General features: G+C 52.6%; 2 protein-coding genes across 4 annotated transcripts in view; one reads left to right on the top strand and one right to left on the bottom strand.

The window, feature by feature from the left end:
* CYSTM1 (cysteine rich transmembrane module containing 1) overlaps positions 1-1,745 on the top strand; it is a 29,024-nt gene extending 27,279 nt beyond the window's left edge. For both annotated transcript variants that reach the window (XM_074838681.1, XM_074838682.1), the window contains exon 3: positions 1,310-1,745. In XM_074838681.1, the coding sequence (XP_074694782.1) occupies positions 1,310-1,416 (107 nt within the window). In that variant the 3' untranslated portion in view covers positions 1,417-1,745. The remainder of the gene's footprint in view (positions 1-1,309) is intronic.
* A 3,236-nt stretch (positions 1,746-4,981) lies between these two features.
* PFDN1 (prefoldin subunit 1) overlaps positions 4,982-24,203 on the bottom strand; it is a 33,425-nt gene continuing 14,203 nt past the window's right edge. For both annotated transcript variants that reach the window (XM_074838803.1, XM_074838802.1), the window contains exons 3-4: positions 23,037-23,121; positions 4,982-5,204 (exon numbers count right to left, since the gene is read on the bottom strand). In XM_074838803.1, coding sequence (XP_074694904.1) covers positions 5,121-5,204; positions 23,037-23,121 — 169 coding nt within the window. In that variant the 3' untranslated portion in view covers positions 4,982-5,120. The remainder of the gene's footprint in view (positions 5,205-23,036; positions 23,122-24,203) is intronic.

Raw genomic sequence — 24,203 nt, forward strand, 5'->3', positions numbered from 1 at the left:
CTGCTGGCAGGGACCCTACACTGGTGCCCAAAGGCTGGGCCGTGCTGGAGCTCAGGCCAGCTGGGAGCTCTGCGCCTGCCCCCAGCAGTGCCCACTCTGGTTCAGGGCAGCTGCTCCCACTGCCAGGAGCCTTGAGCTGCCTTCTCCATCAGCAGGTGCCTGATCAGTGTACACAGAACACAGGCTGCCTGGGGGGGCAGGGGCTCTGCCGAGAGGGCAGGAGAAGAACCCCAGCCCGCAGGTGTCACCTCCCTGTTGGCACACAGGGTCCCATCGCTCGTGGCAGAGAGGAGAGGAGCTGCTGCGCACAGGGCACAGACCCAACTCCCTGTCCCCCAGTGCTGCTCCAGGGAGGAGGAGGAGGAGGAGACGGGAGGAAAGGTGGTTTTAGTGTTTGTCTTCATTCCTCACCACCCAAATCTATTTTAATTAGTGATAAATTAATGTCATTGTCCCCAAGATGAGCCTGTTTTTCCCATGATGGTCATAGGTGAGCAGTCTCCCTGTCTTTATACAACCCACAGGCTTTCTCATTCTCTTTTCCCACCTTGCCCTGCTGAGGAGGGCCAGTGAGTGAACAGGCGGGTGGGAGTTTGGCCCTTTGGCACATCTGACCCGCCACCCTCCTTCATGTGCTCCCTCCCCAGCACCACAGATGCCGTAGGAGGAGTGCAGGGTCCCCCCCAGCACGGCTGCCTGGGCTGGGTGCTGCCCGCCCCGGGACCGGCTGCTGTGCGGGGCCTGGAAGGCTTCAGCTGGGGCACCTGCAGGCGCGCTGCTCCGGGGACCTCCCGCTGGCTGGGGGCTGCCAGAGGGCAGGGGCAGGCAGGGAGGCTTAGGCACCAGCGCTGCCAGGAGGGCAGCTCACTCGGAGCCTTCCAGACCGAGCCTGTTTTCTTGCTCAATAACCGTTTGCGACGTAGCGGCAGCCTGGGCCTGGCTGACCTGCACCAGCTGCCTGTCTCGAGGTCGTACCATTGTGCAGTCCCAGCAGCCTGGGCCTGGCTGCAGACAGAAGTGCTCCCCCAAGGACCCTTCTGAGGGGTGCTGCCGGTGATGGGAGGGGGCAGCAAGTCCCCGTGGGGTGCCACTGCGGTGATGAAATGGTGCCCAAGGGGCTGCGGACGCAGCACAGAGCCCGGCACCTCCGCTCCTGTGAGCGCTCGCCTGTGCCGCTGCTTGTCTCCGCCAAGCGTGGGCCACCCAACGCGAGTTCTGGGGTGCGGGGGGCCGCGGGGCTGGGCCGGCTTGGCCGCTGCGGGCGTTGCCGCGCTGCTCTCCGACTGACCGAGCTCTCCTGCCCCTGCAGTGTACGTCGTGGAGGAGCGGCGGAGGGACGACACGGGCGAGAGCGCCTGCCTGACGGCGTGCTGGACCGCACTCTGCTGCTGCTGCCTCTGGGACATGCTGACCTGACCGCTGGTCCTCTCGCGGAGCGCTCTGCAGGCTCCCCACTCCTCTCCTGACTTCCTTCTGTTACTGTAATCAACGCTCTGCTTTGCACAGCCGCGGGTTCCCGTCTGTCAGTCCTAGCGCCTTGTTGGGGTGGGGGGTGCACTCCTTTATTTTAGTAAAGGAAAAATCCCTTTTTAACATTTCTAAGACTTTTGTTGTAACTTTGAAGAATGTGCTAATGGTGTATTTCAGCCAAAGGCATTCTGATGAAATGTATATTTATCAGTTGAAATTTTCCTAGTCCTAGAAATGAAGATGTATGCAATAATTAAAGCCAACAGTTGATTTTCTTTGCTAGGTCCTGACTGTCTCAATAAATCTGTCCCGTAGAGGGTGTGCTTCCCCCGTCGCTGTCTGTTCTCAGCCTCCCACACGTGCTGACTCTGCAGCAGCAGGGATGGACTTGGCTTGGAGCAGCTTTGCTGCAGAAGTCTGTGCCTCAGCCCCTCGCTGGTCCCTGGCCGGGGGGTGTCTGGCCCTGCTGTCACCAGCGTCTGGGGGATTTTCTGCAGCAACCTGCTGTGTGAGCCGTGAGAGCGCAGTGAAACCAGCTGGGCTGGGGAGGGGGGGGCGCCTGTGCCCGACACCAGCGGCCCCCTTGTCCCGCACAGGACAGCCCGGTCAGGGTTTCATCCCTCTGCGTACTCAGGGCTGGATGTGGAGGTCCCCTCCTGGGACTGGGGCCCTCTGCAGCAGCTCCCGGGATGGCAGAGAGCTGCTGCACGCCTGTGCCAGTGGCTCCTGGGGGAGGGTCGATCCTGCTCCGGGGCTTTGAGCAGTGATCCATCATCCCCCTGCTGCAGAGTGCGGGCTTGGGGGGCTGAACTAATGGGTAAGAAGAAACAAGGCCATGGATTAATTTAGTGCTGAGGACGTACAGCTGAAGCTGTTCCATGGCCAGAAGAGGGATAAAAAGATTTTGTCTGCAGAAAAGTGGGCAAACCCGCTGCTGTCGCCATGGGGGGTGGTTCCCACCCAGCTGCCCACTGCCCCAGTTCCTGCTGTTCTCCCTGTCTCAGGAGCAAAACCAGTCCCGGTGCACTGACACACACGGGCTTTGCTTTGCCTGACGGTACCTGGTGCTCTCGTGCCTTTTGCAGCAGGACTGCGCAGCGCCGTGCTCGCCATCGCGTGGTTTGTGTACGCTGCAGCCAGGCTCCCCGAGGGAAGGGGGAGGGTTGTGCCTGTCCCCTAACGCTCTTCCTGTGCCACAGCCGAGGCAGCAGCTCTGCTCCCCTGCTCCTCCCGGGGCCCGGCTCTGGCACCCAGGCCGAAGGGAACCCCGGTAAAGCCGGGGCTCAGCTGCGAGCTGCTTGGCAGGGCCACGGCCACTGTGCCACGGACTTCGCTCAGGCCTCGCAAGGCACCTCACTGGGTTCCTCTGCGCTTCTTGTCGGGGAGTTCCCCCCTGACTGGCACAGCCCGGGTACTCTGTGCACCTCCGCTTGGGTCTCAGAAATGCAGTTTTGGGGCTCTGGTCTGGGGCAAGACAATTTGGTTTGGGTTGAGGAGGGCCCCTGGCAGCAGCCTGTCCCCAGCAGCCTTCAAGCCCCTTGCTTGGGGGCTGTCCCCCCGCCCCGCAGGTTGCAGTTCTAGGCCCAGGGCTGCTGCCGTGCTCCCAGGGGCTCCCTGCCCAGGAGCCGTCCCAGCACCTCCCCGGCAGCTGCCGGGGCGCAGGAGAGCTGGGCCCTGCCTCGCCGTGCCTCGGCGGGGGTGCGGGGTGTTAAACACGGCGCGTTCAGCTGCCCTGCGCTCAGACCCCTGCCTGCCCCTCGCCCCCTCCTCCAGCCCCAGGAGTGGCCTCGCTGGACACGAGGCTGGTTCTTGCTGTGCCACAGGCAGGAGCAGGGGCTGGTCTGGGCTGGCTGGTCTGGGGCCATTTGCCCCCCGGACCCCGGTGAGGGTAGAGGCGAGGACTCAGCTTGGCCTTGCTCTGTCCCTGCTCTGGCACCCGTCACAAAGTGGCTGCAGTCCTGGTGGCCGCAGCAGCGACCCCCTGCACATGCTGCCCCTGGTGCTGCGGTGGCCTTGGGGACACCACAGCTCCCACGCGCCATGGGGAGAGGCTGCCCTGGGTTCTGGGGCGTCCCTGGCTGCTGAGCCCAGCTCCGGGCTGATCCGGCCTGCCCAGGCCAGGCCTGTGCCCTGCCCCAGGACCAGAACGGGTGCAGGAGGCTCTGCCCACCCCTGTGGCTCTGCTGGGTGGTGCCAGACACCAGCAAGCACCAGGCCAGGTAGGGAATGGAGCCCCTCCGCACACCCCGCGGGAGCCCAGCCAGCCCAGCAGGGGAGAGGCCACTCCAGGCCCATCCCAGGGCCCTCAGCCCCTCGCAGGCCCAGCCCCAAGCCCCAGGGAGCACATGGGGACAACGGCAGGTAGGAAGGCAACCCAAGGAACTCGGGGCTGTCCCCACAGAGCCTCAGCCCCACATCCAGGCAATGCCTGTCCCACGGGTGACCCAGAGCAGCTCTCCAGAACGCCTGTTGGAATGAGGGGCTGATGCCTGGGGTGGGACACGTTAGCTGATGCAGGGAAAAGCTGTTTGGGATTGCACAGGACTTGCTCTGGGATGTTTAGTGGAGGACCCTGAGGTGGAGGTGATTTGAGGAGGAACAAGTGTGGGAAAATAGTGAGGTTCAGGGATGAAAGGGCCAGCTGGAGTAAATGACCAGCTGGTCAGTGCTTGTCCAGCACAGTCTGTCCGATCTTACCAAATTCCTGTTAAACTCCGTCCTGGGTGAGGGCTCCCTCTGAGCGTGCGTGCGTGTGTGTGCGCAGGGTGCGAGTGCCCTGGCGGGAGCAGCCCCTGGGCCCCTGCACCCTGGGGCAGCCCAGTGCAGGCCTGTGATCACCAGCGAAGAAGAGGCTGGACCAGGCCGTGAGCACATGAGGGGGCCTGGAGGGAAGCAGGTGGGGAAGGGCCAGCCCAGAGCGTGACAGCACCCACACATCCACGGGGCGAGAGCACGGAGGGTTGGCAACGGGACCTGGAAACCCCAACCAGCTGCAAGATCCCAAGTTGCTGCTGGCAGGAGAGAAGACATCCCTGAAAGCGCCGTTTCAGAACAGCCCCGGAGCCAGGAGCAGGGGGAGGAGGCCGGGCTGGTGCACTGTGAGCACAAAGCACAGGGTGGCACTGGCCCTCCACCAGCTCGCTGCCGCGCTGGGGCTCTGCCAGGCCTGCGTGTACAAGGAGGGAACCAGGGCCTGTCCCCGCTGACAGAATAAACGGCCACCCAGGGGGGAGCTGGAGGTGCCTGTGACTGCTGGCCCTGCCCTGCCAGCCTCCCTTTTCCCCCGGCTGCAGTTTCACCAGCCCCCCTCCAGCAGAACAATGAAGTGAGCCCTCCCTGCTGCCCAGCACCAGGCAGCGCCCAGGCTCTTCCCCCAGGGTGAGGGCTACGGCTGCTGTAAAGCAAAGAGGATTCCTTGAAGGGTCCTCTCCCCAAATCCCCCCCCACCTCCTTTCTCCCTCACATCCCCGCAGGGAGAGCAGCCACTGTGAGATGCTGAGGCAGCAGGCGATGAGCTTCACAGCAGAGTTTTATTAAAACTCCCACAGAACGGAGCTCGTGCAGGGAGGCGGCGGTGAGCAGCGCAACAGTAAAGCTGCCCAAAACCCCCCCCGAGGGTGTCGCAGGAGGCCCAGGGGGGAACCACACAGCTACTGCGCCCTTCGGGCCATCAGCATTTCCCGGATGTTATCTTCCGCTTCCTTCACGCTCCGCTCCAGGTACGACTTCTTCTGCTGCAAGGCAAAAAAAACAGAGGAGAGTTAAGGTTCACCTCAGCACCAACAGCACGTGCCAGGGTGGTGGGGCCAAGGGCTGCCCAGGGCAGAGCAGCAGCCTGCTGAGGGCACCGAGGGCCCGACAGGTTTCCCAAAGTGCAGACAGAGGTTATTCATTTCCAGAGGCACCTGGAAGTGCTAAAGTTTAGCCTGGGCAATGTTTACATGGACTTTGAATTTTGTTCCCTCTGAAACTTCCCCAGAGCTGTCACCAAGGTTGCAACAGCAGAGCTGCAAAAAGTGGGATACATTAACTGTAGCGATGAAGGAAAAGGAAATCAGATCCTGCACCACTCGGAACCTACAGAGGAACTAACATGCTGAGGCCTTATGGAGACAACAGCAAAATCCTTTTGCACTTGGGTAAAAAAGGCTCTTTTTCCCAGCTGGGCCAGTTTTCTAAACCCAGATCAGAAATTCCCTGGCATCATCACCAAATACATGTGTTTCCTTAATCATCTTTAATTATGCTAGGCTTGGCAGGGAAGCAGCCCAAAGCTGTGCATCCCAAGATAGGAATTCAGCATGCAGCGTTTTTTCCTGCTAGTCTGGGTGCTCCTAGGTGACTGGAAAACTCAGCACTTGGCTCTTTTGACTATTTTCTCTGGGTTTCCAAACAACAGACACAACAGTCTCCGGCAGACACCAGGCCAGCAGAAGGTGTTGCTGTGTGAGCACAGGCAGCCCTGGCTCCTTCGGCGGCAGCAGGGAGAACACCGCTTCAAACACATTGTGCTACGGGCTGGGGGGACCTCGGGGGGGCTCCCCAGAGCTGGGCTTGCAGAGGACCACGGGGAGAGGCCTCGGGGGCATACACGGGGCTGCTCGGGCAGTACCTGTCCTCACAAGGACAGCCTCGTGGCACGCCCGCTGCAGCACGGTGCTCCCACAGCCACACACCGAGCACCTTCCCCCAGGCCTGGGGAGCTCCAGAGCCTGCTCTCTGGGACAAGCTGGGTACCAGTAAGCATTGGCTGGATTATTATTAAATTACAGAAGTTCGGGCCTCAGCCTAGAGCATCCTGCCAGAGGCTCCACTAATCACCTCCCCAGCCACAGGCAGAGGAGCCCAGTATGGCCTGAATGACCTCCAAAGCCCACCAACACCAAGGACAGCTAAAGGGGGACAGCTGAAGTCCTCAGCACTGCTCAGCCACGCAGGGGGGCTGGAGGAAAGGGTAAAAGCACATGCTGCTCTCGAGTGCTCCCCAGCTGCCTGCTGGCTGCAGAGCAGCACCCATGGGTGCAGGCTGCAGCAGAAGCAAGCTCCTGCTACGGGGGGCAAGTGGGGCGGGGGGGGAGCTTGTGTGCAAGCCAGAGGACACAGCCCCTGCCAGCTGGCAACAGGCAAGAACTGCAAAGTTGATGCTCCCCTGACAGCCTTCCCCCTGACTCCTGCAAGCCCACAGGGAGCCGGGACACGACACGCTGAAGGAAAATTCCTTAGCACACGGGACAGTCCTGCTGCCATCGCTCCCAGTCTGTCCCCTTGCAGAAAGCCTGCAGCGGCTTCTGTAAACTCAGCTGCAATGCCCATGCCATGAGGATATCTCTTCCAGCCCCATTTCTAAATACTGAAGGGCTTTTATTTAAACAGTAAAGGTTGTTAGCAACAGCTAGGGCTGTGGGTACGGCAAAAGGCTCCTTGTCCCTCTCACACGGTACCCAGGCACGTGGGATCCCTCTCACTTACAAGAGCTGCTTTTCAGGAAACCGCTGGGAGAGGCGGCGCAGCGCGGGTTCCTGCTGCCACGACTCGCTGACGCACGAGCAGGAGGACTTCTGCCACCAGCGTGCCGCTCGCACGCCGCCCAGACAGACGTCGAGGGATTTCACATCTAGGGAACTGAATCTGCAAGCTGCAAGGGGAAACAGGGCCTGGAAAACCTGCGTGGGGCCGAGCTCCACCGAGCTCTGCTGACTGGAGGAGAAAGGCTTCTACGTGTTCATTTATTACTAAAACATTTCTGGACGGTTAAATTAGTCTATGAAACAGTTCTGGCTTTCTGTCCTCTGCCCTCCCTTCTGTGCCCAGCAGGCAGCAAGAGCAGCTCTCCGCGGGCAGGCTGGCCCCGGCAGCAATCTCAGAAGAGCCAGGCGGCCCTGCCACCACACAGGGAAGCCTCCACATGCGGCCAGGAGCTGGCAGGCTGCAAATGACGGCTCTGTTCTCCTAACACGGTGGGATTTCAAACGTCCCCTGTTAGGGAGCGGTGCTGGCCACCGTTTGGGCCCTGCTTTCTCAAGGACAAGGGACTCTGAGCACTAACGTGGCCTGACACAGCGCAGGAGTGTTCATGGCTGGCATGGCCCACGCAGATCCACGCTGTCCCCCCTGCACAGCGGCATGCTCTGCCCTCCCTGGGGGAGCGGGGGTGCTGGAGCTACACAGCTCATGGCAAAGGGACACGGTTTAATGCCATTTCTTTACTTAAGCATCACCTCAAGTCCCAGGCAGGTGAGGATTCAGGGAATTTGCATTTCCCTCAGTCACGCTCCTCAGTCATGTAGCTTCTAGGGCAAGAGGCTCTGGGCTGGTCTTGAAGTTTTACTCCTTCCTCCCAAAAGCAGTCTCCAAGGACACTCATTCCCAGGCTTAAGGAGCATCCCTTGAGCATCAAGGGAAACCCTGCACCCACAGCTGGGGGGGCTGCAAACTTCCCGAGCTCTCCCAGCGGCCGGCAGCAGCAGAGGCAGCGGGGCAGCTGGCGCCCGCTCTGACTAACGGCCCAAAGCAAGGGGGGGCGAGGAGCAGACGGTCACCGTATTTTCCAAGACACATGGCAGAAGTGAGGTGTTCCCTCCCGAGGAGCTGTGGCCTGGCTTCTGCTTCGGTAATCACAGGAAAAAGAGCAGGAGCTTGCGTGCAAACCCCTCCTCGCCGCGATTACTGGGGTCTAGACAGGAAACCCCTTCTCTCCCGGGTGCGCCTGCCCAGGAGCAGCGCTGTGAGCAAGCAGGCTGACACACACGGCGAGTCACCCCGGCTCCCCGCGAGCCCAGAGACCGGCTGACAGCAACGATCTTAAGTCACCCTGGAGGCTGTTCCGGTCCAGCCAGATCTGCCAGGCTGGTGGTATCGGCTCCCTGCAGAGGAACACTACCACAGCCTCCCAAGCCCCACCTCCAAGCTTCCCCAGCCTAGGTTGACTCGCAGTCCTAGTTAACCCTATATCCTCTGACCCCACGTTTTGGGCCAGCCCGTGGCTACTAGGTTTTAGTTCATCACCCAATTAGCTGCGTATATCTTCCCGTGAAGGTGTGTTCGCCGCTCCAAGTGCTAATTCCCTGTTGCCTGTGCCAAGGCAAGTGCAGCTAGCAGCAAATTTCCAGTGCAATGCCAGAACTACTGCTAGTTTTGGTCCCTCATGAAATCAAAGGCTGCTGCTCTCTGTAGCCTCTGATATTACTTCTACACCAGTGACTCCAGTGCTCGCCAGTCAGGAACCCAAGGACACGTGGCAGCACACTGGCCCTGCACAACAAGCCACTGACTTCAGAGGCTGCACAACCTACGAGCGGCAGATGCAGAGCTCCTACTTGCTCCCCACACCAGCAGTGCTGTAAACTGCCTCCACCCACCCACCAGTTTCTGCAGGCCTCTGGCCAGACAAGGTGGTTACCCAAAAGAGCAAGAGATACCACTGCCTGAGTCACGGAGATCCAGGGCAGGACTGAGAAAGCAGACTTGCTTTGGAAAGGCGATGGGGTGAAGGTGACACATGCCACTCAGCTCCCAGAAAAGCCCCAACTCATGGCTTACAAACAGGGCCACGCTCTGCAGCGAGGACGGGCAGTGCCACGAGGTGCTGGCGTCTCCCCAGCAGTTACACAAGGAGTGTGGCAAGGCAGCAAAGGAGGAAATACAGACAGCACAGCAGGAAGAGGCTGGTTTGTCACCCACTGGCTCTGACTGCAGTGAGGGGCCAGTTCCTCCTCCTGGTTCGTGATTGCCACATCCACTTGCTAGAGATTTATTTACCACACTGCAAAATACACTTCTTGAGTGTTACTGAAACTTATTTAAGAGGCACAGCTTCTGAACGCCCGCTCAGCCAGGGCACAGAGCTTTCAGAAACCCTGCTTTGTTTCCATGACCCACGAACAGCAACTCCCACACAGGGAGGAATGACCTGAGGTTGCAGGTCCCATCAGCTCACGAGAAGCCTCTCTACCTCAGAAGCAAGGCAGGGGAGCCGGAGGCTGCCTTGAAGGTGGCTGAAGGCACGTGGGAAGGTAGTAGGATCTGCAGCTACAGATTTCCAGGCAGACAGCATGCTTTGCATGCCCTCTGAACTCAAGCCAGCTGCCCAGCTCCAGCACGGGACAAGCTCTTGCACCCCCACTTGGTCCCACCACAGGCCACTCACCCGTTCTCATCCAACCCCTTATTTGCAGGGACAGCCCCTCCATCCCCCTCCTGCCCCACTCTGCCTCTGCACAGGACGGGCACCGCCACCTGCACTGGGACACAAGACCAACACGCAGCTACTGCAAGAGGCTAGCAAGGTCTGGGCCACACGCAGAACAGCTGGTAGGGGACAAAGCCGCAGAAGATGCCCCCAGAAAGCCAGCGCAGTCAATGCCTTCCAGCCTATAGTTTCATCATTCCCTTAAACTAATCCCACTGCCAACAACAGCCAGGAAGGGCTGCAGTGCTTGGGAGCCAGACAAACCACAGCCCTGATGATCTGTATGAAAACTAGCCCAAGAGGAAATGTTCTCACCTAAATCTGCTTGCTGGAAGTAGGTTTTCCATGCTAATGGCTACCTGGAACAGAGATGGAGGGCAAGAAGAGATGGACAAGAACTCTTCTTTGGGCAGCAGAGTGAACCCCACCTGCTGGGCCTCCCAGCATCTACAGGGGGCTCTGAGGCTCTCCTGCACCTGACCGCAGATGGTGCCATCAGGCCTGGCCCTTACTCTCCCCTCCCAGCTCTCAGGAGCCTTCCCCACTTCTGAGCCTTCCTGCAATCCTCCTAAACCAGGTGTGTGGGGCGAGGGGCTAACCTGTGTGGGGTTTCAGTACAGCTGTGTAGAGTAAAAGCGCCATCTCCCATATGATCAGAGATGCAGCCAAAACCAGGACTGGCTGCTCACGCAGCCTCATCCAACAGGCAGCACACGTCAGTCCCCCAGGACCACGTCCCAGGAAGGACAGCCGTGCAGCCGACAGCCCCGCAGAGGCGGGGAGGGCACCACCGACCCCAGCCCTGCCCGCAAGGAGGGTAGGGCAGCTGCCTCGCACGGGACCCCATAACCCCAGCAAGGACACCGGGCTGCAGTGCCTGGTGCCAACGTGCTCCGCTCTCAGGCAGCGCTGGGCAGCTGCAGGCAGTGGCTCTGGGTGGCCGCTTCCAGCCTGCTGCCTCTTCAACTCCACCTGTGTACTAAGCGCAAGCTCTTGGAAGCATCAGCTTGGCTGGCCCCAGCCACAGGCTACGTACGGCAGCACCCACGGCCCATCCCTCGCTGCGCATGCTTCTTACCAACACGCACCCCAGCGATGAGCCTGTGCCCTGGCACTGGTGGTTACAGCAAAAGCAACGCCATAAACACTCGCCCCTGCCATTGCCCCGTACCACGGCTCCCTTGCACTTCGCTCCCTGACACGGGCAACACTTGCCCTCTGACCAGCTCCGCACGATCTGCTTTTGGCAGCAGCCGCGGAAATACTAGATTTAATGCAAATGCAATCACAGTTCACACCCTGAAGAAGAAAAGAAGTTGTGGTTAACAGAGATGGCCCGTGGCCTTTTGACATGGTGGGAAGTCACCCCCTGCTTGAGCCTCCCACCTCCGATTCCATTGCATCACACTGCTAGCGAGGCCAGTGCGCTTCTGGAGAAGCACGATGACGACGCACCCAGACCTGACATTCCTGGCAGATTAAAGAGCCAGCATCCACAGATTCCACAGCAAGAAAAAACAATTAATCATCTCCTCTCCGACAGGCTTTTGATGATCAAAGCAACATATTTCTCCCAGCACTATGATTCAGACACCTCTGCCTTCAGAGAGAGCTGGTCAGCCATTGGCCAGACCTGCGTGTCCACGGAGCTTTGTCTAGAGCTGGTAGTTCAGCACAGCAGTTCACAACGTGCACGCTCAACTCCAAAAGCCAAAACAGCACTTCTGCTCTCAGCAGGACACCGACACACAGCAGCCACAGTTTAGTCATGCTGCATTACATCTCATGCTCACAGGTGAATTTCCTGCTTCAAGTAGCGGTTTCTCATTCAACATCTACTCCCTTCACTCTTCAAATTCCACTTACCTCCACCTCAGCAAGAGAAAAAGAGCTTCAACCCCTGACCTGCAAACACAAATATGCTTAAACCCAAACAAAAATGTTTCTATGGAAATTTAAGGATCTGGTATTGGAAAATGCCTTCTCATTTTGGCCTTTTTTGTTTGTTTGTTTTTTTAAACTGTTTTTCTACAGACTTGTTTCACATCCAACTTGTGAGGACAAAATGAGCTGGCAGGTTCCTTCCCAGAGAACACCTCCCTCCCCACGGCTCGCAGCACACTTGGCTACCAGCCACCAGATGCTGGCATCCCACTCTCGTGCTTAGTAGGCTTTCGTCGAGGAATGCTGCAGAGTCTTGAAGCATGATCCAGTGCCTCAAATAAGAGCCCTGATACAACTCATCTTGTGACAATGTCTCAATAAACCTGCTAGCTGAAAGTTTCAGTATCTCCCAAAGTTAACCCAGGTCATTTTTAGCATTCCTCGAGGGCTCTGTGGGGGCACTCTTTGGGAAAGTGATCAGCAGATCCTGAGATAGAGCTGGGAGCACACGCTTGTCTGGGGAAGGATCTCACCCGAGAGGGAAGCAAGCTGTGCTGCCCGCACGCTGGGGGCCTGGCAGCAGCAGCATGAGCTGCCCTTGCTTTTGAGGCCACTGCTGCTGCTAGGGTGGCTGGAATTGCCCAAACCCCTCTAGCCAGAGAACAGCACACCGAGCCATCGTCACACGCACCGCGGGCAAGGCAAACATTTTGGTCAGCCTGAGATCATGGAAGATGACGTGCCTAGGACGTGCATTCTGTTTAACGGGCTTTCACTTGGAACCCATGAATGGGAAGGAGGTGGAACAGCACCCAGCTGCTTCTGCTTCGGGAGAAACTGAAATAGTGGGTACCAGCGATGGGGTGGGGTGGGTCTGCAGGCAGTCCTACGCCCTGATGGGTCCACCCAGCACTGGTCCTCACCCAGTACAACACCGTGGCACATGTACACATTGGGAATTACCACACTACAGCAACCACCAAATATTTAGATACACTTCAAGACTTTCCAAGCAGAGTTATTGCTCTCAGGAAGTTGCCCAGAGTTTGCTCAAGAGTGACTGAACTGCAATAGGAAGGGAGCCCAGCTGGTTTCTGATGACAGCTGCTGACAGAAGCACGATGATGTTATTTACTTAAGAGGAGAAGTGATGATTCAGATCCCTGGGTTTTCCCTTGGTCATTCTTTTCACAAGGTAACGGGGACCCTCAGTCACTTCAAAACCATCTGCATTAGACTGCTGAAGATAAGACATCAAGCCTACAAGTGCACTTGCCAACTCAGGAGGATCTTTAGAAGCACCTGCCTAAAGAACTACTGTTGCAAATCCACCTTCATCACGATCCTACCTACAGCACAAGCAGCAGGGCTTGCCCCATGGTTATCATAGCTCCCTGAAACCCTAAGGAACATACTCTGAAAAAGCTAATTTGGAAAAGCACCCGCTGCTTTCCACACTTAGTACCAAGGGAGGCCACCTTCAAGAGAAGAAGGGACAACGTAATGGGCAGGAAAACCTGCCTGCAGAGCAGCCCTCCCGTCCCCAAGCCCCAGCCCCACCGGGAACACACTGCACATACCTGTTGTCTCAGCCACGGGACAGCATTTTCTAGAGGTGAAGACAGCTGCTCTCCGTGACTGGGAAACATTTTTTTATTCCAGTGAACTACTGCATGCACCCTAGCCTGATGTTAACCACTACAAAAGCAAGCCAACCGGGAACCTTTCAGTAGGTGGCAGCAGAAATATATTATCAACCTACAGGATTCCTTTGGGGACACCCCTTCTTGGCAAAATTACTCATTTAGAGCAGTTTTCAGAAGTGCATTACTTCAGGTCAGATATTGCACCCGAACCAGACTTATGACAGCAGAGTCAGGTCAAACACAGAGAACATGGGGAGGGGAAATTCACTGAGATTCTGAAAATCCCCAAGTCTTACACTGGCAGAAGTGTCCCTCACCAAACTGCCTCTTGCAAAATGTGCTAAGTTCCCTAATTTGGTGCTTTGTACGGCTCATCAGAATACCCCCCTAGCAATATGACCTTTGCAAAATCGTATCACACCTTTCATCTCTTGCAGTCCTGGCCAAACAAGGCTGTTTTAAAAGAAAAACTACTTCCATAAATTTCAAAGACTCAACAAACCAGCAACAAAAAGATGATGTATACTCCCACCTAAACAGTATCGCCCCTCTAATTCAGATGCCCTTGAACTCGGCTGCCTCGCAAGCAGCAAGCAGGCACATCCCCGCTAGGAACACATTCACAGACAGATGAGAGGAGCGACCGGGTCAGCGGGGCAGCAGGAAGTCGTGACGGCATCCCTGCATACCTGGCAAGCAAGGTGTGGCTTTACAAAGCTGACTCAGGGCTGGGTCAGGTCTCCCACATGCAGGAGCATGCTTTCCAAAGAATCATTTCCTGTTCTCCCCAGGCAAGATGGAGGAGATGGGGTCAGGATGGAGGTTTATCAGGCACAGATAATCCCCCTCCCCAGAGCTGCTGGGCATAAAGGACAGCAAGGAGTGACTGCATGGGCCTGGTGACTAAGGCAAGGACAGCGGCCCTGGTTTTGTGACTAACTATTACTCATGCAAGGAGGAATTTGGAGAGGGACCCGCATCCAGCTCTGCTGGTTGCTTTGGATACTTCTGCAGCCATAAGCACAAAGGAGAGCTTTGACAATGAATCAGACCCTGGTTTAAAATGACAAAGACAGACTTATCTGCCAACTTTGTGTTAAAATGATTTCAGTGTAATCATAAAAGCAGCTTAATGCTAATCAGAGGAAACAAGCAACGTTTTCAGACCCAGATGACTAAATGTAGGCTCCTGGATGGACAAAACCATTTAGACGCAGCAGAAGTGGTTTTTTATTAATGCATAATGTATTTCACTTTCCCTGAATTACAAAGGAATGAGAGCATACTGGCAAAGTTCACTTGAAAAGCTTTTCCCATTAGTGTGTTTGGGTTTTGGTTTTGTTTTTTGGTTTTTTTTTTTTTTTTTTTTTTTAAAGCAGCGCAACCCCCCAAAAAAATTCTAAAATATGTTCTGGGATACATTTATTTTGAAAGCATCTCTATAACTAACTTCTAAAGGATTTAAAAGGAAGCAATCAACACCCGTGTTAATTATTCTCCTGCTTTTAAAATCTACAATTATCCACCTAAAAATAAAGGTAGGAACAGTGAAAATAAAGAGTCATCAAATTCCAGTTCTCCCTTCATGAAGCCCTTGCCCTCTCAGCTAGTTTGTGTGCTTAATTTGCAGTTTGCAGTGCAGGGAAGACTAACAAAGAATTACTAATTAAGCAGTTGCTTGCAAACTCTGGGAGTTTGAAAACTTGCTGTGGTGAATGATTGCTCCAAATGAAAGATCCAGCCTTGCAAATGCATACCCATACACATGTGATGTTACAAATACATGTCATTCCACCAAAATCAGCATCACCCACAACCACTCTTCACAAAAGTATGGTGAGAAGTTAAAAATTTTATAAGCCATCCCAGGTCTAAATCAGTGGAATACCCCTTCAGAAAGCTGGGAATGCCCTCTTACATGTGATGATTTCTTCTTTCTATGCCTCTAAGATTACAATGTCATGTTTTGCAACCAGTGACTTATGCACTATTTAACACAGGACAAGCTTCTTACGCAATTTTCAAAGCGGAACATATTCTTATTTGATCTTTATCTAAGAAATCTACCACAGGAATCAGAACCAGTATTGAAAAAAATACCCCTCCTTTCCTGTAGTTACTGAAGAGCATCCCTTTTAAAGCTACAAGGGGCTAGCAGCACAAAAAGAACTTTCATTTGTCTGGGATGACAGATGATGCAATTCAGATAAAAGAGAAACCACATAAAATACACGTTAAGTTAGGCTGTAAGAATACAATCCTTTTGCTATCCTCACTTTTGACAAGTGACAATAAGACAGACAGTGAGGCTTTAAACATTAAGACTTAAGTCAGTGATTCATCACAGCCTTGAAAGCAAGGAATAAGGCCTATTGTTCATGTTACCATCAGAGTCAGTTTAGGGGACAGAAAGAATTAGAGCAGCATTAGCTATGCCCCAGTTCCTCCAGTATTTTCCTTAAATTTGTATGGCCCCAGTCCTATGTCAGAGGGCTTTTCCATAAAGAATGATTTTGTACCAATAGTGTTAGTTCTGTGTCCATTACACTCTCAACCTTCTCACTGTTTTATTATTTTAAAGCCTATTTTTCATTTCAAAAAATCAGGAACGACAATGCAGATTTTCCTCCCTGTAAGACAGCCAGACCTATAGGGAAAAAAAAAAAAAAAGAAAAAAGATAGAAAAATGAGCTTTGGCTACTCTCTTCAAAACAAACACCTCTGTGGAGGGCAAACCGATGCTGACAGCTCTGCCCATGCAGGCTGTGCTCTGCTCTCCTATGGCAGAGCCAGTGGATACTCCCCAGCTGACAGCAAGCTTAGACAGGCAGCTTGACCACCCATGTCATCAAAAACCAGCCTAAGCCTCCAGCTTCGCTGCCCAAATAGCAGGGGCAAGCCCGCAGTGAAGGCACAGCCTCAGGCCTGGATGACAGAAGCCAGAGTCAACATGAAACACGTTTCATAGAATCACAGGATGGTTTGGGTTGGAAGGGACCTTAAAGATCATCTAGTTCCAACCTCCTGCCCTGGGCAGGGACACCTTCCACTAGCCCAGGTTGCCCAAAGCCCCGTCCAACCTGGCCTTGAACCCTTCCAGGGAGGGGGCAGCCACAGCTTCTCTGGGCAACCTGTGCCAGGGCCTCACCACCCTCACAGGGAAGAATTTCTTCCTTATATCTAATCTAATTCTATCCTCTTTCAGTTTAAAACTGTTCCCCCTCATCCTATCCCTTCCCCCCTGATCAAGAGTCCCTCCCACCTTTCCTGTACCCCCTTTCAGTCCTGGGAGGCCGCTCTGAGGTCTCCCCAGCGCCTTCTCTCCAGCTGAACACCCCCAACTCTCTCAGCCTGTCCTCACAGGGAGGTGCTCCAGCTCCCCGAGCATCTTCATGGTCTTCTCTGGACCTGCTCGAGCAGGTCCATGTCCTTCTGATGTTGGTGCTCCAGAGCTGGACACAGCACTGCGGAGGCAGGGGGGGTCTCACGAGAGTAGAGCAGAGGGAGAGAATCCCCTCCCTGGACCTGCTGCCCACACTTCTGATGCAGCCCAGCACACGGTTGGCTGTCTGGGCTGCGAGAGCACATTGCTGGCTCACAGTCAGTTTTTCCATCCACTAACACCCCCAAGTCCTTCTCCTTGGGGCTGCTCTCCATCCACTCCTCGCCCAGCCTGTGTTTGTGCTTGGGATTGTCCCGACCCACAGGCAGGACCTTGCCCTTGGCCTTGTTGAACTCCATGAGGTTTGCATGTCCCACCTCTCCAGCCTGTCCAGGTCCCTCTGGATGGCCCATCCCTTCCCTCCAGCATGTGACCGCACCACACAGCTTGGTGCTGTCAGCGAACCTGCCTCAATCCCACTGTCCATGTCACCAGCAAAGATGTGAAACAGTGCTGGTCCCAACCCCGACCCCTGAGGAACGTCACTAGCCACTGCTCTCCACTTGGACATCGAGCCATTGACTCCTTTGAGTGCAACCATCCAGCTAATTTCCCAGGAACGTCACCAAGTCCAAATGTCCATGCCCAGAAGGACCTGCCTCAGACACCCAAAACCATGCAAGATGAAGACTATGGCCTGGCCTGGTCCTCACAGGGGGTCTGGTAAGGCTCTGCAGCTCACTTTCACACCAATCTCCATAACTTGTGGAGCTCCCAAGCTCCCACAGCTTCCTCCTAAAAGGTTCATGCAAACCTGTGTGTTAATCCTACATGATAAATCCAACCTCCATCTACAGCAAGCAGGCAAAGATTACCTCTAGGAACAAGTGACCCTCTGGAAGCATTTACTGTCTTTCTCTTGACCACAGAAAACATCTGCACTCCTAACTCATAGATTGCCAGGGAGAGTTAATGAAACTCCAAGGTATGATTCATGGACAAGAGAAGGATATCACCACTCTGAATTCCCAAACATCAGATACTGTAAAAGTGGGGTCGTGGGGGGGGTGGTGAGGTGTGTGGAACAGAACAAATAGCCAAATAAACAAATAAAAACCCCAAAACACACCCAACACACAGGGGAGTGGGGGTAGAATGGAACAAAGAGCAAAACAAACAACCCCCCCCAAACACACCCAACACACCACCTTACAGGACAAGCAAATCAAGAAAATAAAAATCAATCTACTCCCCAGCAATGCCCCAAACCTGCAAATAATCTGTGCCAGACGAGTTTTGTACATGTTTGCTAATCATGATTGCAGCCAAGCCCCCAGGTTGCACGAATGGTTCTGGCTTGGCTCTTGTACGAACAACAGCGACAGAAGCACAGCAGCCCCCCTTAGCGCAGACCAGGCCATAAAGCCAACAGGGCTGAAATCAAGCCAGGGACTGACCTCGTCTGTGCGTACACTTGGAAACAAGGGGCAGCGTCTGTGACAACATGCGTTTAAAATCATGTCCTCGGTACGTGCGTGTATGCCAGCAATGGAATGAGAGAACAGCACACTCATCCAAAGCAAAATCTGCTCCAGGCTAAAGCACAGAGGGTTATTCTTGAGGCTTCCCCTCTCCAAAGGAAAACAGGAGCACTCCTTATTTTCCCCTGTTTATTTAAAAAGCCCACCACACATTCCTGGGCACTGGCCTATCCTGAGCCAACCATGGGATGAGAGCTTCTATGCTGTAAATCCCAGGAAGAAATTGGTCTAACTTGGGAACGGCCTAACAATTGCTACCTTCTGGTGGTCGCTCAGTGGCCTGCAAAGTGCACCACAAATCTCAAGAGACTTGTTTTCACATCATTAAAGCCACCCTCAGAGTTGGCCTCCATGCTGATGGTTTCAGCGTAAAAACCGAAGGGCCATCCAGAGAGCTGCTGCAGGAGCACGTCAGAGGCGCACGGCCACACCGAGCAGGTCCATCCGAGCCATACCTGCTCAGAGAACATGAACTCCCAGGCTCTGGCACTCCTCCCCAGCCACACCTCGTCTGCTTAAACCTTTGATCCCACAGGGTATGAAAACACTGTTGTGGCAAGCATCAGAGGCACCCAGGTCGACTCATCGAGAAGGGGGGCACCACCGTCACACCTCAGGGCTGCAGCAAAACCATTTTAAAGCTCCTAGAGAAAGAGGATTAGAGAAATGGAAGCTGCAGCACGAGCAAGTTTGCATCCAGGCAGCACCAGGGAAGAAGTCTCTTGTTACCTCTGACGTCTGGTCACCATCTGGCACTGCAATGCAGTCACTTTTTGACTTTTCCAGGAAGGAGCCCTGCAACACCATCTAAGCCTTTAAACATGGCGCACAGCAGTGTTTGATTGCAGATGGTTCATTTCTCCACCGTGAACAAGAGCAAAGAAGATTTCTGTGTCTGATAGGGCAATTGGACATGGTATTTTAGGTATTACATGAAGAATTTCTGAATTAGAAATCAAGCACTTAGGTATAGCTTTCCCACTTGTATGTCCTGCTCCAGGCAGACAGAGAAGAAAACAACCAACCCTTTATCTCTGCAGCAGTAAACTTTCAGTCACCCATACATGTGTGAAAGAATTGCCTGGGAAACAAGCACACAACAATGTTGTGGTCAGAGTTTAAAACTGAAATCCAATTCAACCAGAAAGCTGCAGGTTGCTTTTGCCCTTTTCACGAGGGAGCTAAATTCAGTGGCACACAGTAGACAGAGTTGCCCAGCAAAGCCTCCTCCTTATTTGTTATTTTTAGCAATTTAGTCTGACAACGCCTGACAACTAAACATGCTGAATATAGCAGGATAGAAGGGGACTATCAGATATTATCAGAGAAAACACACAGCGATAATCACTTTCTCCACCCCTAACGAAGAATCAATTTTCCATGTCTTTATAACATCACAGAGTTCGTTCTTTTTAAAATGCCACATTTAAAAACAGAATCCATCTAGCCCCACAATGGAAACGGATAACATTTCCTGAAACAAAGCATTGTTCCACCCCTCACATATCATGTTTCCTTAAAAACAAGGGAAGAAAAACATTACTTGGTTTTTCTCCTAATACTGCACAAACATTGCTGAGCTAAAAAGAGTCTGTGCTCATCCCTTTAGAATGCTTTCAAAATAGATTTAACACATACCCCTCGTACTATGAAACACAACAAGAATTTGATAGTATCAGGACTGGAAAAATCCAATCGCCACCGCTAAGCAGGACGCTTCCGATGCCAGTATGTGAGTGAGCCTATGCCATCACTCTGCAAGATTCAAGAAGGTTTTTGTAAGCCTCACTGGCACAGCATTTAAGCAGGCATGTGTATGCTGCCAGCAAGTCCGAGCAGTCTGTTTGGATTCCAAAGGATTATACACAAGTTGTGAAGTTAAGAATGCTGCATACGTACACATATCTACTCACGTTCATACCTTAGCTTTAACAAGAAGGGTAAAGCTACCTCGCTTTTTCTGCGGGGTAACTGACAGGCTATGCACCCACCCCCTCATACACATCCATACCCCTTTGGTGTTTTCAGAACACAGTTCCTCTCGCTAAGTACGTCCAATATGTACTCCAGCCAAGCCTTATTTTCACAACCCTGTACAAACACAGGTCTGGTTCTCCTTGCTGCTTTGCCATGCGATGAGCAGCAGGGAGGACCAAACTAGCAGTATCACATCGATTTGGTGATGCTGCCTTGAAAAAGGCAATGCACCACTTCAATAGCAGAGGAACCCAAGAGAGCAGAGTGAGGGACAAGGAATAACTGCAATTGTGCATTGCAGTGGAGACTATCAGAAAGGGGAGAAAAGCTTCCAAACCAGATGCAAACCCTTCATTGTTTTCACAGTTCGCTCTGACAGCTGTGAATGTCAGGAAACCCAGCTCACATCTCTGAAACAGCTTAAAGCCCACATTTTCTCAAATAGTCAGCACTCAGGAGGTCTCCTTGCTATACAGCTGGATGGATTTACAGAAGAGCTCAGCAGTGAACTCAGCCCTCTGTGCTGTGCTCCTCTGCAAACAGCACCAAGCTAGCAGCGAGAGCATTTCTCAACTTCAGGCTTGTATCAAAACTACACATTTCACAATACCCTGGCAATAGTGTTGTAATAGCAAAGCATAATTGTCTCAAGATCACGCTACATGAGTAACCAGATCAGCCACACTGTATAGATACTGGAGGATTACTCTGACCAGCTTGGTTCAACTATGAAAGGTGGGAAATGCGAGTAAGTAATAAGGTAGTTAATGTATAATATAAACCTAAGTTTTAAAATCCTTCCAGTTTTAATAATGGATGGAGGGAAGTTTAACCTATCTTGGTTTGATATTTATTTTACAATGATGCAGTAGAAGCACAAGGTCACAAAGTTTCACATTCTTTCCTGCTTCTGTCACAACTTGTTTTCAGGACAGCAAAATCCCCTACTCCTCTGATAACTGCTCTCTGACTTGGACTCAGGTATTTCCCCTGAAATCTCAGTTTCCAGCAGTTGTCAGTCTAAGAGCTTGTCCTTTTCCATGGAGAATTCCAAGTCTAAGGGAAATCATTTTCACAAAACTGCCAGCCAGCTAGAAGCAGAGTAGTTAAAAGATGGACTTGAATGTTCACTTAAAATAACTCTTTTAAAGTTTTGGCAATCTGAGCCCTACTATCCCATGGTTAAAAGGAAGAAACAGCCCATGTTGCAACCACCTTTTCATTCCCACCACCTTTTGAGACAGTCACTATTGCTGGCAACTTCAGTTCAGTGGCCATAACCAGAGACTCAAGCAACAGGGAGCTACGAAGCAGAAAAACACGTTTGCAAAGGAGCCAGCTCTGGAGCTTTGTGTAAGAATGGCAAAGGTTGTAATTTGGGGGGAATTCCATCCATTCTGCTGAACTCAGCAATCAGAAAGTTCAGGGGGTAAGATCATTCCCCACCAGAAACAGGAAGAAACTGAGATGCACAGCTGAAGGGCGCAAGCACTCAAAAAGTTGACCACAGCCCCATGGACCTGGCAGTAAGGGACTCAATGGGCAGTTTGTAAACCACACTCTAATCACTTCCAAATCCAGACATGCAGCTACAAAGTTCTCCAACCCCAGTCGCAGGGCTGTCTTTGCGCAAAGCCACTGGCATCTGGGATGGCTCCAGAGTAGCCAGGATACAAGCACTTTTATCATATAACAATAAAAATGACTGCGCCTTGTCTGCATTAACAGCAGCCTAAGTATATAGCCTAGCCATGGAGTACTTGCTTTCCCTGTGCAGAAAAAGTTCTTGTGGCCAGAAACACAAAACCCCTTAGTATGTGGCACAGAAAACACTCCAGACAACACAACATATGGTAATGTTACCTGTCCTACAGCTCCCCAGGCAAGCTGAGTTTTAAGAAGGAATTAAAACAAATACAAACTCTATTTCTGCTTTAGTGTAAGTAGGAGACAACAGAGACAGAACTGCCAGGTTTGAGCACTAACTTGTTATTCCTGCTTGTCCCTACTTAGCTGGTCTTCACATTCACTTTCTCCAAAACACTAACAGATGAGATAAGCAGCTTGACACAATTCAGTCTTTGCTTTCTCTGTCATTCCCCCAAAACCAAGGAACAGGGTTTTGTATTAACTATATTTTAGGGGCACTAGGAAAAAAAAATACAGTATTGGCCTTGGAAAAGTACATTTTGAGCATCTCCTCTGAAGAACTGTAGCTGTACATGCAGCCGAGATTCACTAGATAACTTGTTTGAACACTGGAACTTGCGCAGACACTGTATTTCCTAGATATTCTTCTCTGCCTTGAATGCTCCAACCAGATAAACATAAGAACACAGAAGTGTTCTGACCACATCGTCAAAACAAAGTCCCATCTCGCCCTAGATCCGCTCTTCAACAGCAGCCACAAGTAGATGCCTAGGGCAGAGCGTAAGGACAGGGCAGGCGTATTCGGTACTTCCTCCTCATACTTTCCCAGCCTCCAGACATTTTTAGCTCAGGGACTTCCTGAGCAGGATGCCATTTCTACATATTTGGTAATTCTCAATGGATTTCTCTTCCATGAATTTGTGCAATTGTCCTGAGCCAGTGTAAACTTTTAATATCCACAGCACTGGCAAAGTTTCACACCACCTATCTGCTGTGAATAACCACATAAACAACCTTTTGCCAGTTTTAAACCTTGCTCCTACTAATCTCATTTGAATCCCTCACCCCCAGTTTTCCTATCAGCACACAGAACAACCAATCCCTACTGGGGTTGCATATCTAGCAAAGAAACCAAGCGACATGAATTACTTGTAGGTTACTTGTAACAGGCACTATGTTTCACCTAGTTAAAATCCTTCAGAATGAAAAGTACCCGGTAAAAACAGGGAATGTAACAAACAGCATCTTGTTGACTTTCAATGTTCTGCTTTCGTCATCATTACCTGCCAAAAACTTACCTCTAATTCCTTAATTTTCTCTTCGGCTATTCTCTGTTTTTCTAAGAGCTGATTATGAATCACTCCTTTAGACTGAAGAATAAACCTACAAGTGAAAAAGAAGAGACAGACAACTGTTGGGGTATTTTTTTTACATCTGTTGTACACCTAGCTGCACATAGAGTTAAACTACAGTGACCTCTGCCAAAGTGTTCATCCTCCACCTGCACGTTCTGGACAGAGGCAGAAGAAATTGCTACCATAGCTCACACAAACCACCAGGCTGGCCTCAAAGGCTTGCTCACTAATCTCACCCGTAATCTGGGAGGAAGAAAATGGATGCACAGATCTCCCTCTATCATTCAGTGTCCTTGAATGATCTGAAAGCAGCTCTTGCACACAGCTAGCAAGGGCAGTCTGTCATCACATTCCCTTCAAAGGGATCCAGATCAGCTGATAGCATAGTCAAGGAAACCTCTTTCAACCTGTGAAAGCCATTCATTACCATTTTAGTGCTCACAAACTAAACAAATCTGCATAATAAAAACAAAGCTTTCTACAGAGAAAGGCTGACAGTTGGGGTCGTTTGGCCTGGAGAAGAGAAGGCTCCAGAGAGACCTTACTGCAGCCTTTCAGTACATAAAAGGGGCTTATAAGAAAGACAGAAAGAGACTTTTTACCAGAGGCTCTCATGACAGGACAAGGGGCAACGGTTTTAAACTGCAAGAGGGCAGGGTTAGATTGGACATAAGGAAGAAATGGTTTACAGTGAGGGTGGTGAGACACTGGGACAGGCTGCCCGGAGAAGCTGTGGCTGTTCCAGCCTTGGAAGCGTTCAAGATCACGTTGGACGTGGCTTTGAGCAACCTGGTCTAGTGGAAGGTGCCTCTGCCCATGGCAGGGGGGTTGGACAGGATGATGTGTGAAGGCCCCTTCCAACCAAAACCCTTCTGTGATTTGATGACAGAGACAGGTGCCTCCACCAGAAACACAGAGCCACGGTACACCTGCCTTTACTTGAGCTTCTACAGCTCCCACTGCCAAGCTCAGAGCTTGGCTTTAACACATGCTCTCACTCACCTCTGAATTCCCATGCCTTCAACATTCAGAGGCTTTTTCTGTGGGGTGGGAAGTGGTTGTTTTTAACTGAAATTGCAGCCACCGGTTTCCACTTGTCCCATTTTTTAA

Source organism: Strix aluco, chromosome 13, assembly GCF_031877795.1.
Source record: "Strix aluco isolate bStrAlu1 chromosome 13, bStrAlu1.hap1, whole genome shotgun sequence".
NCBI lineage: Eukaryota > Metazoa > Chordata > Aves > Strigiformes > Strigidae > Strix > Strix aluco.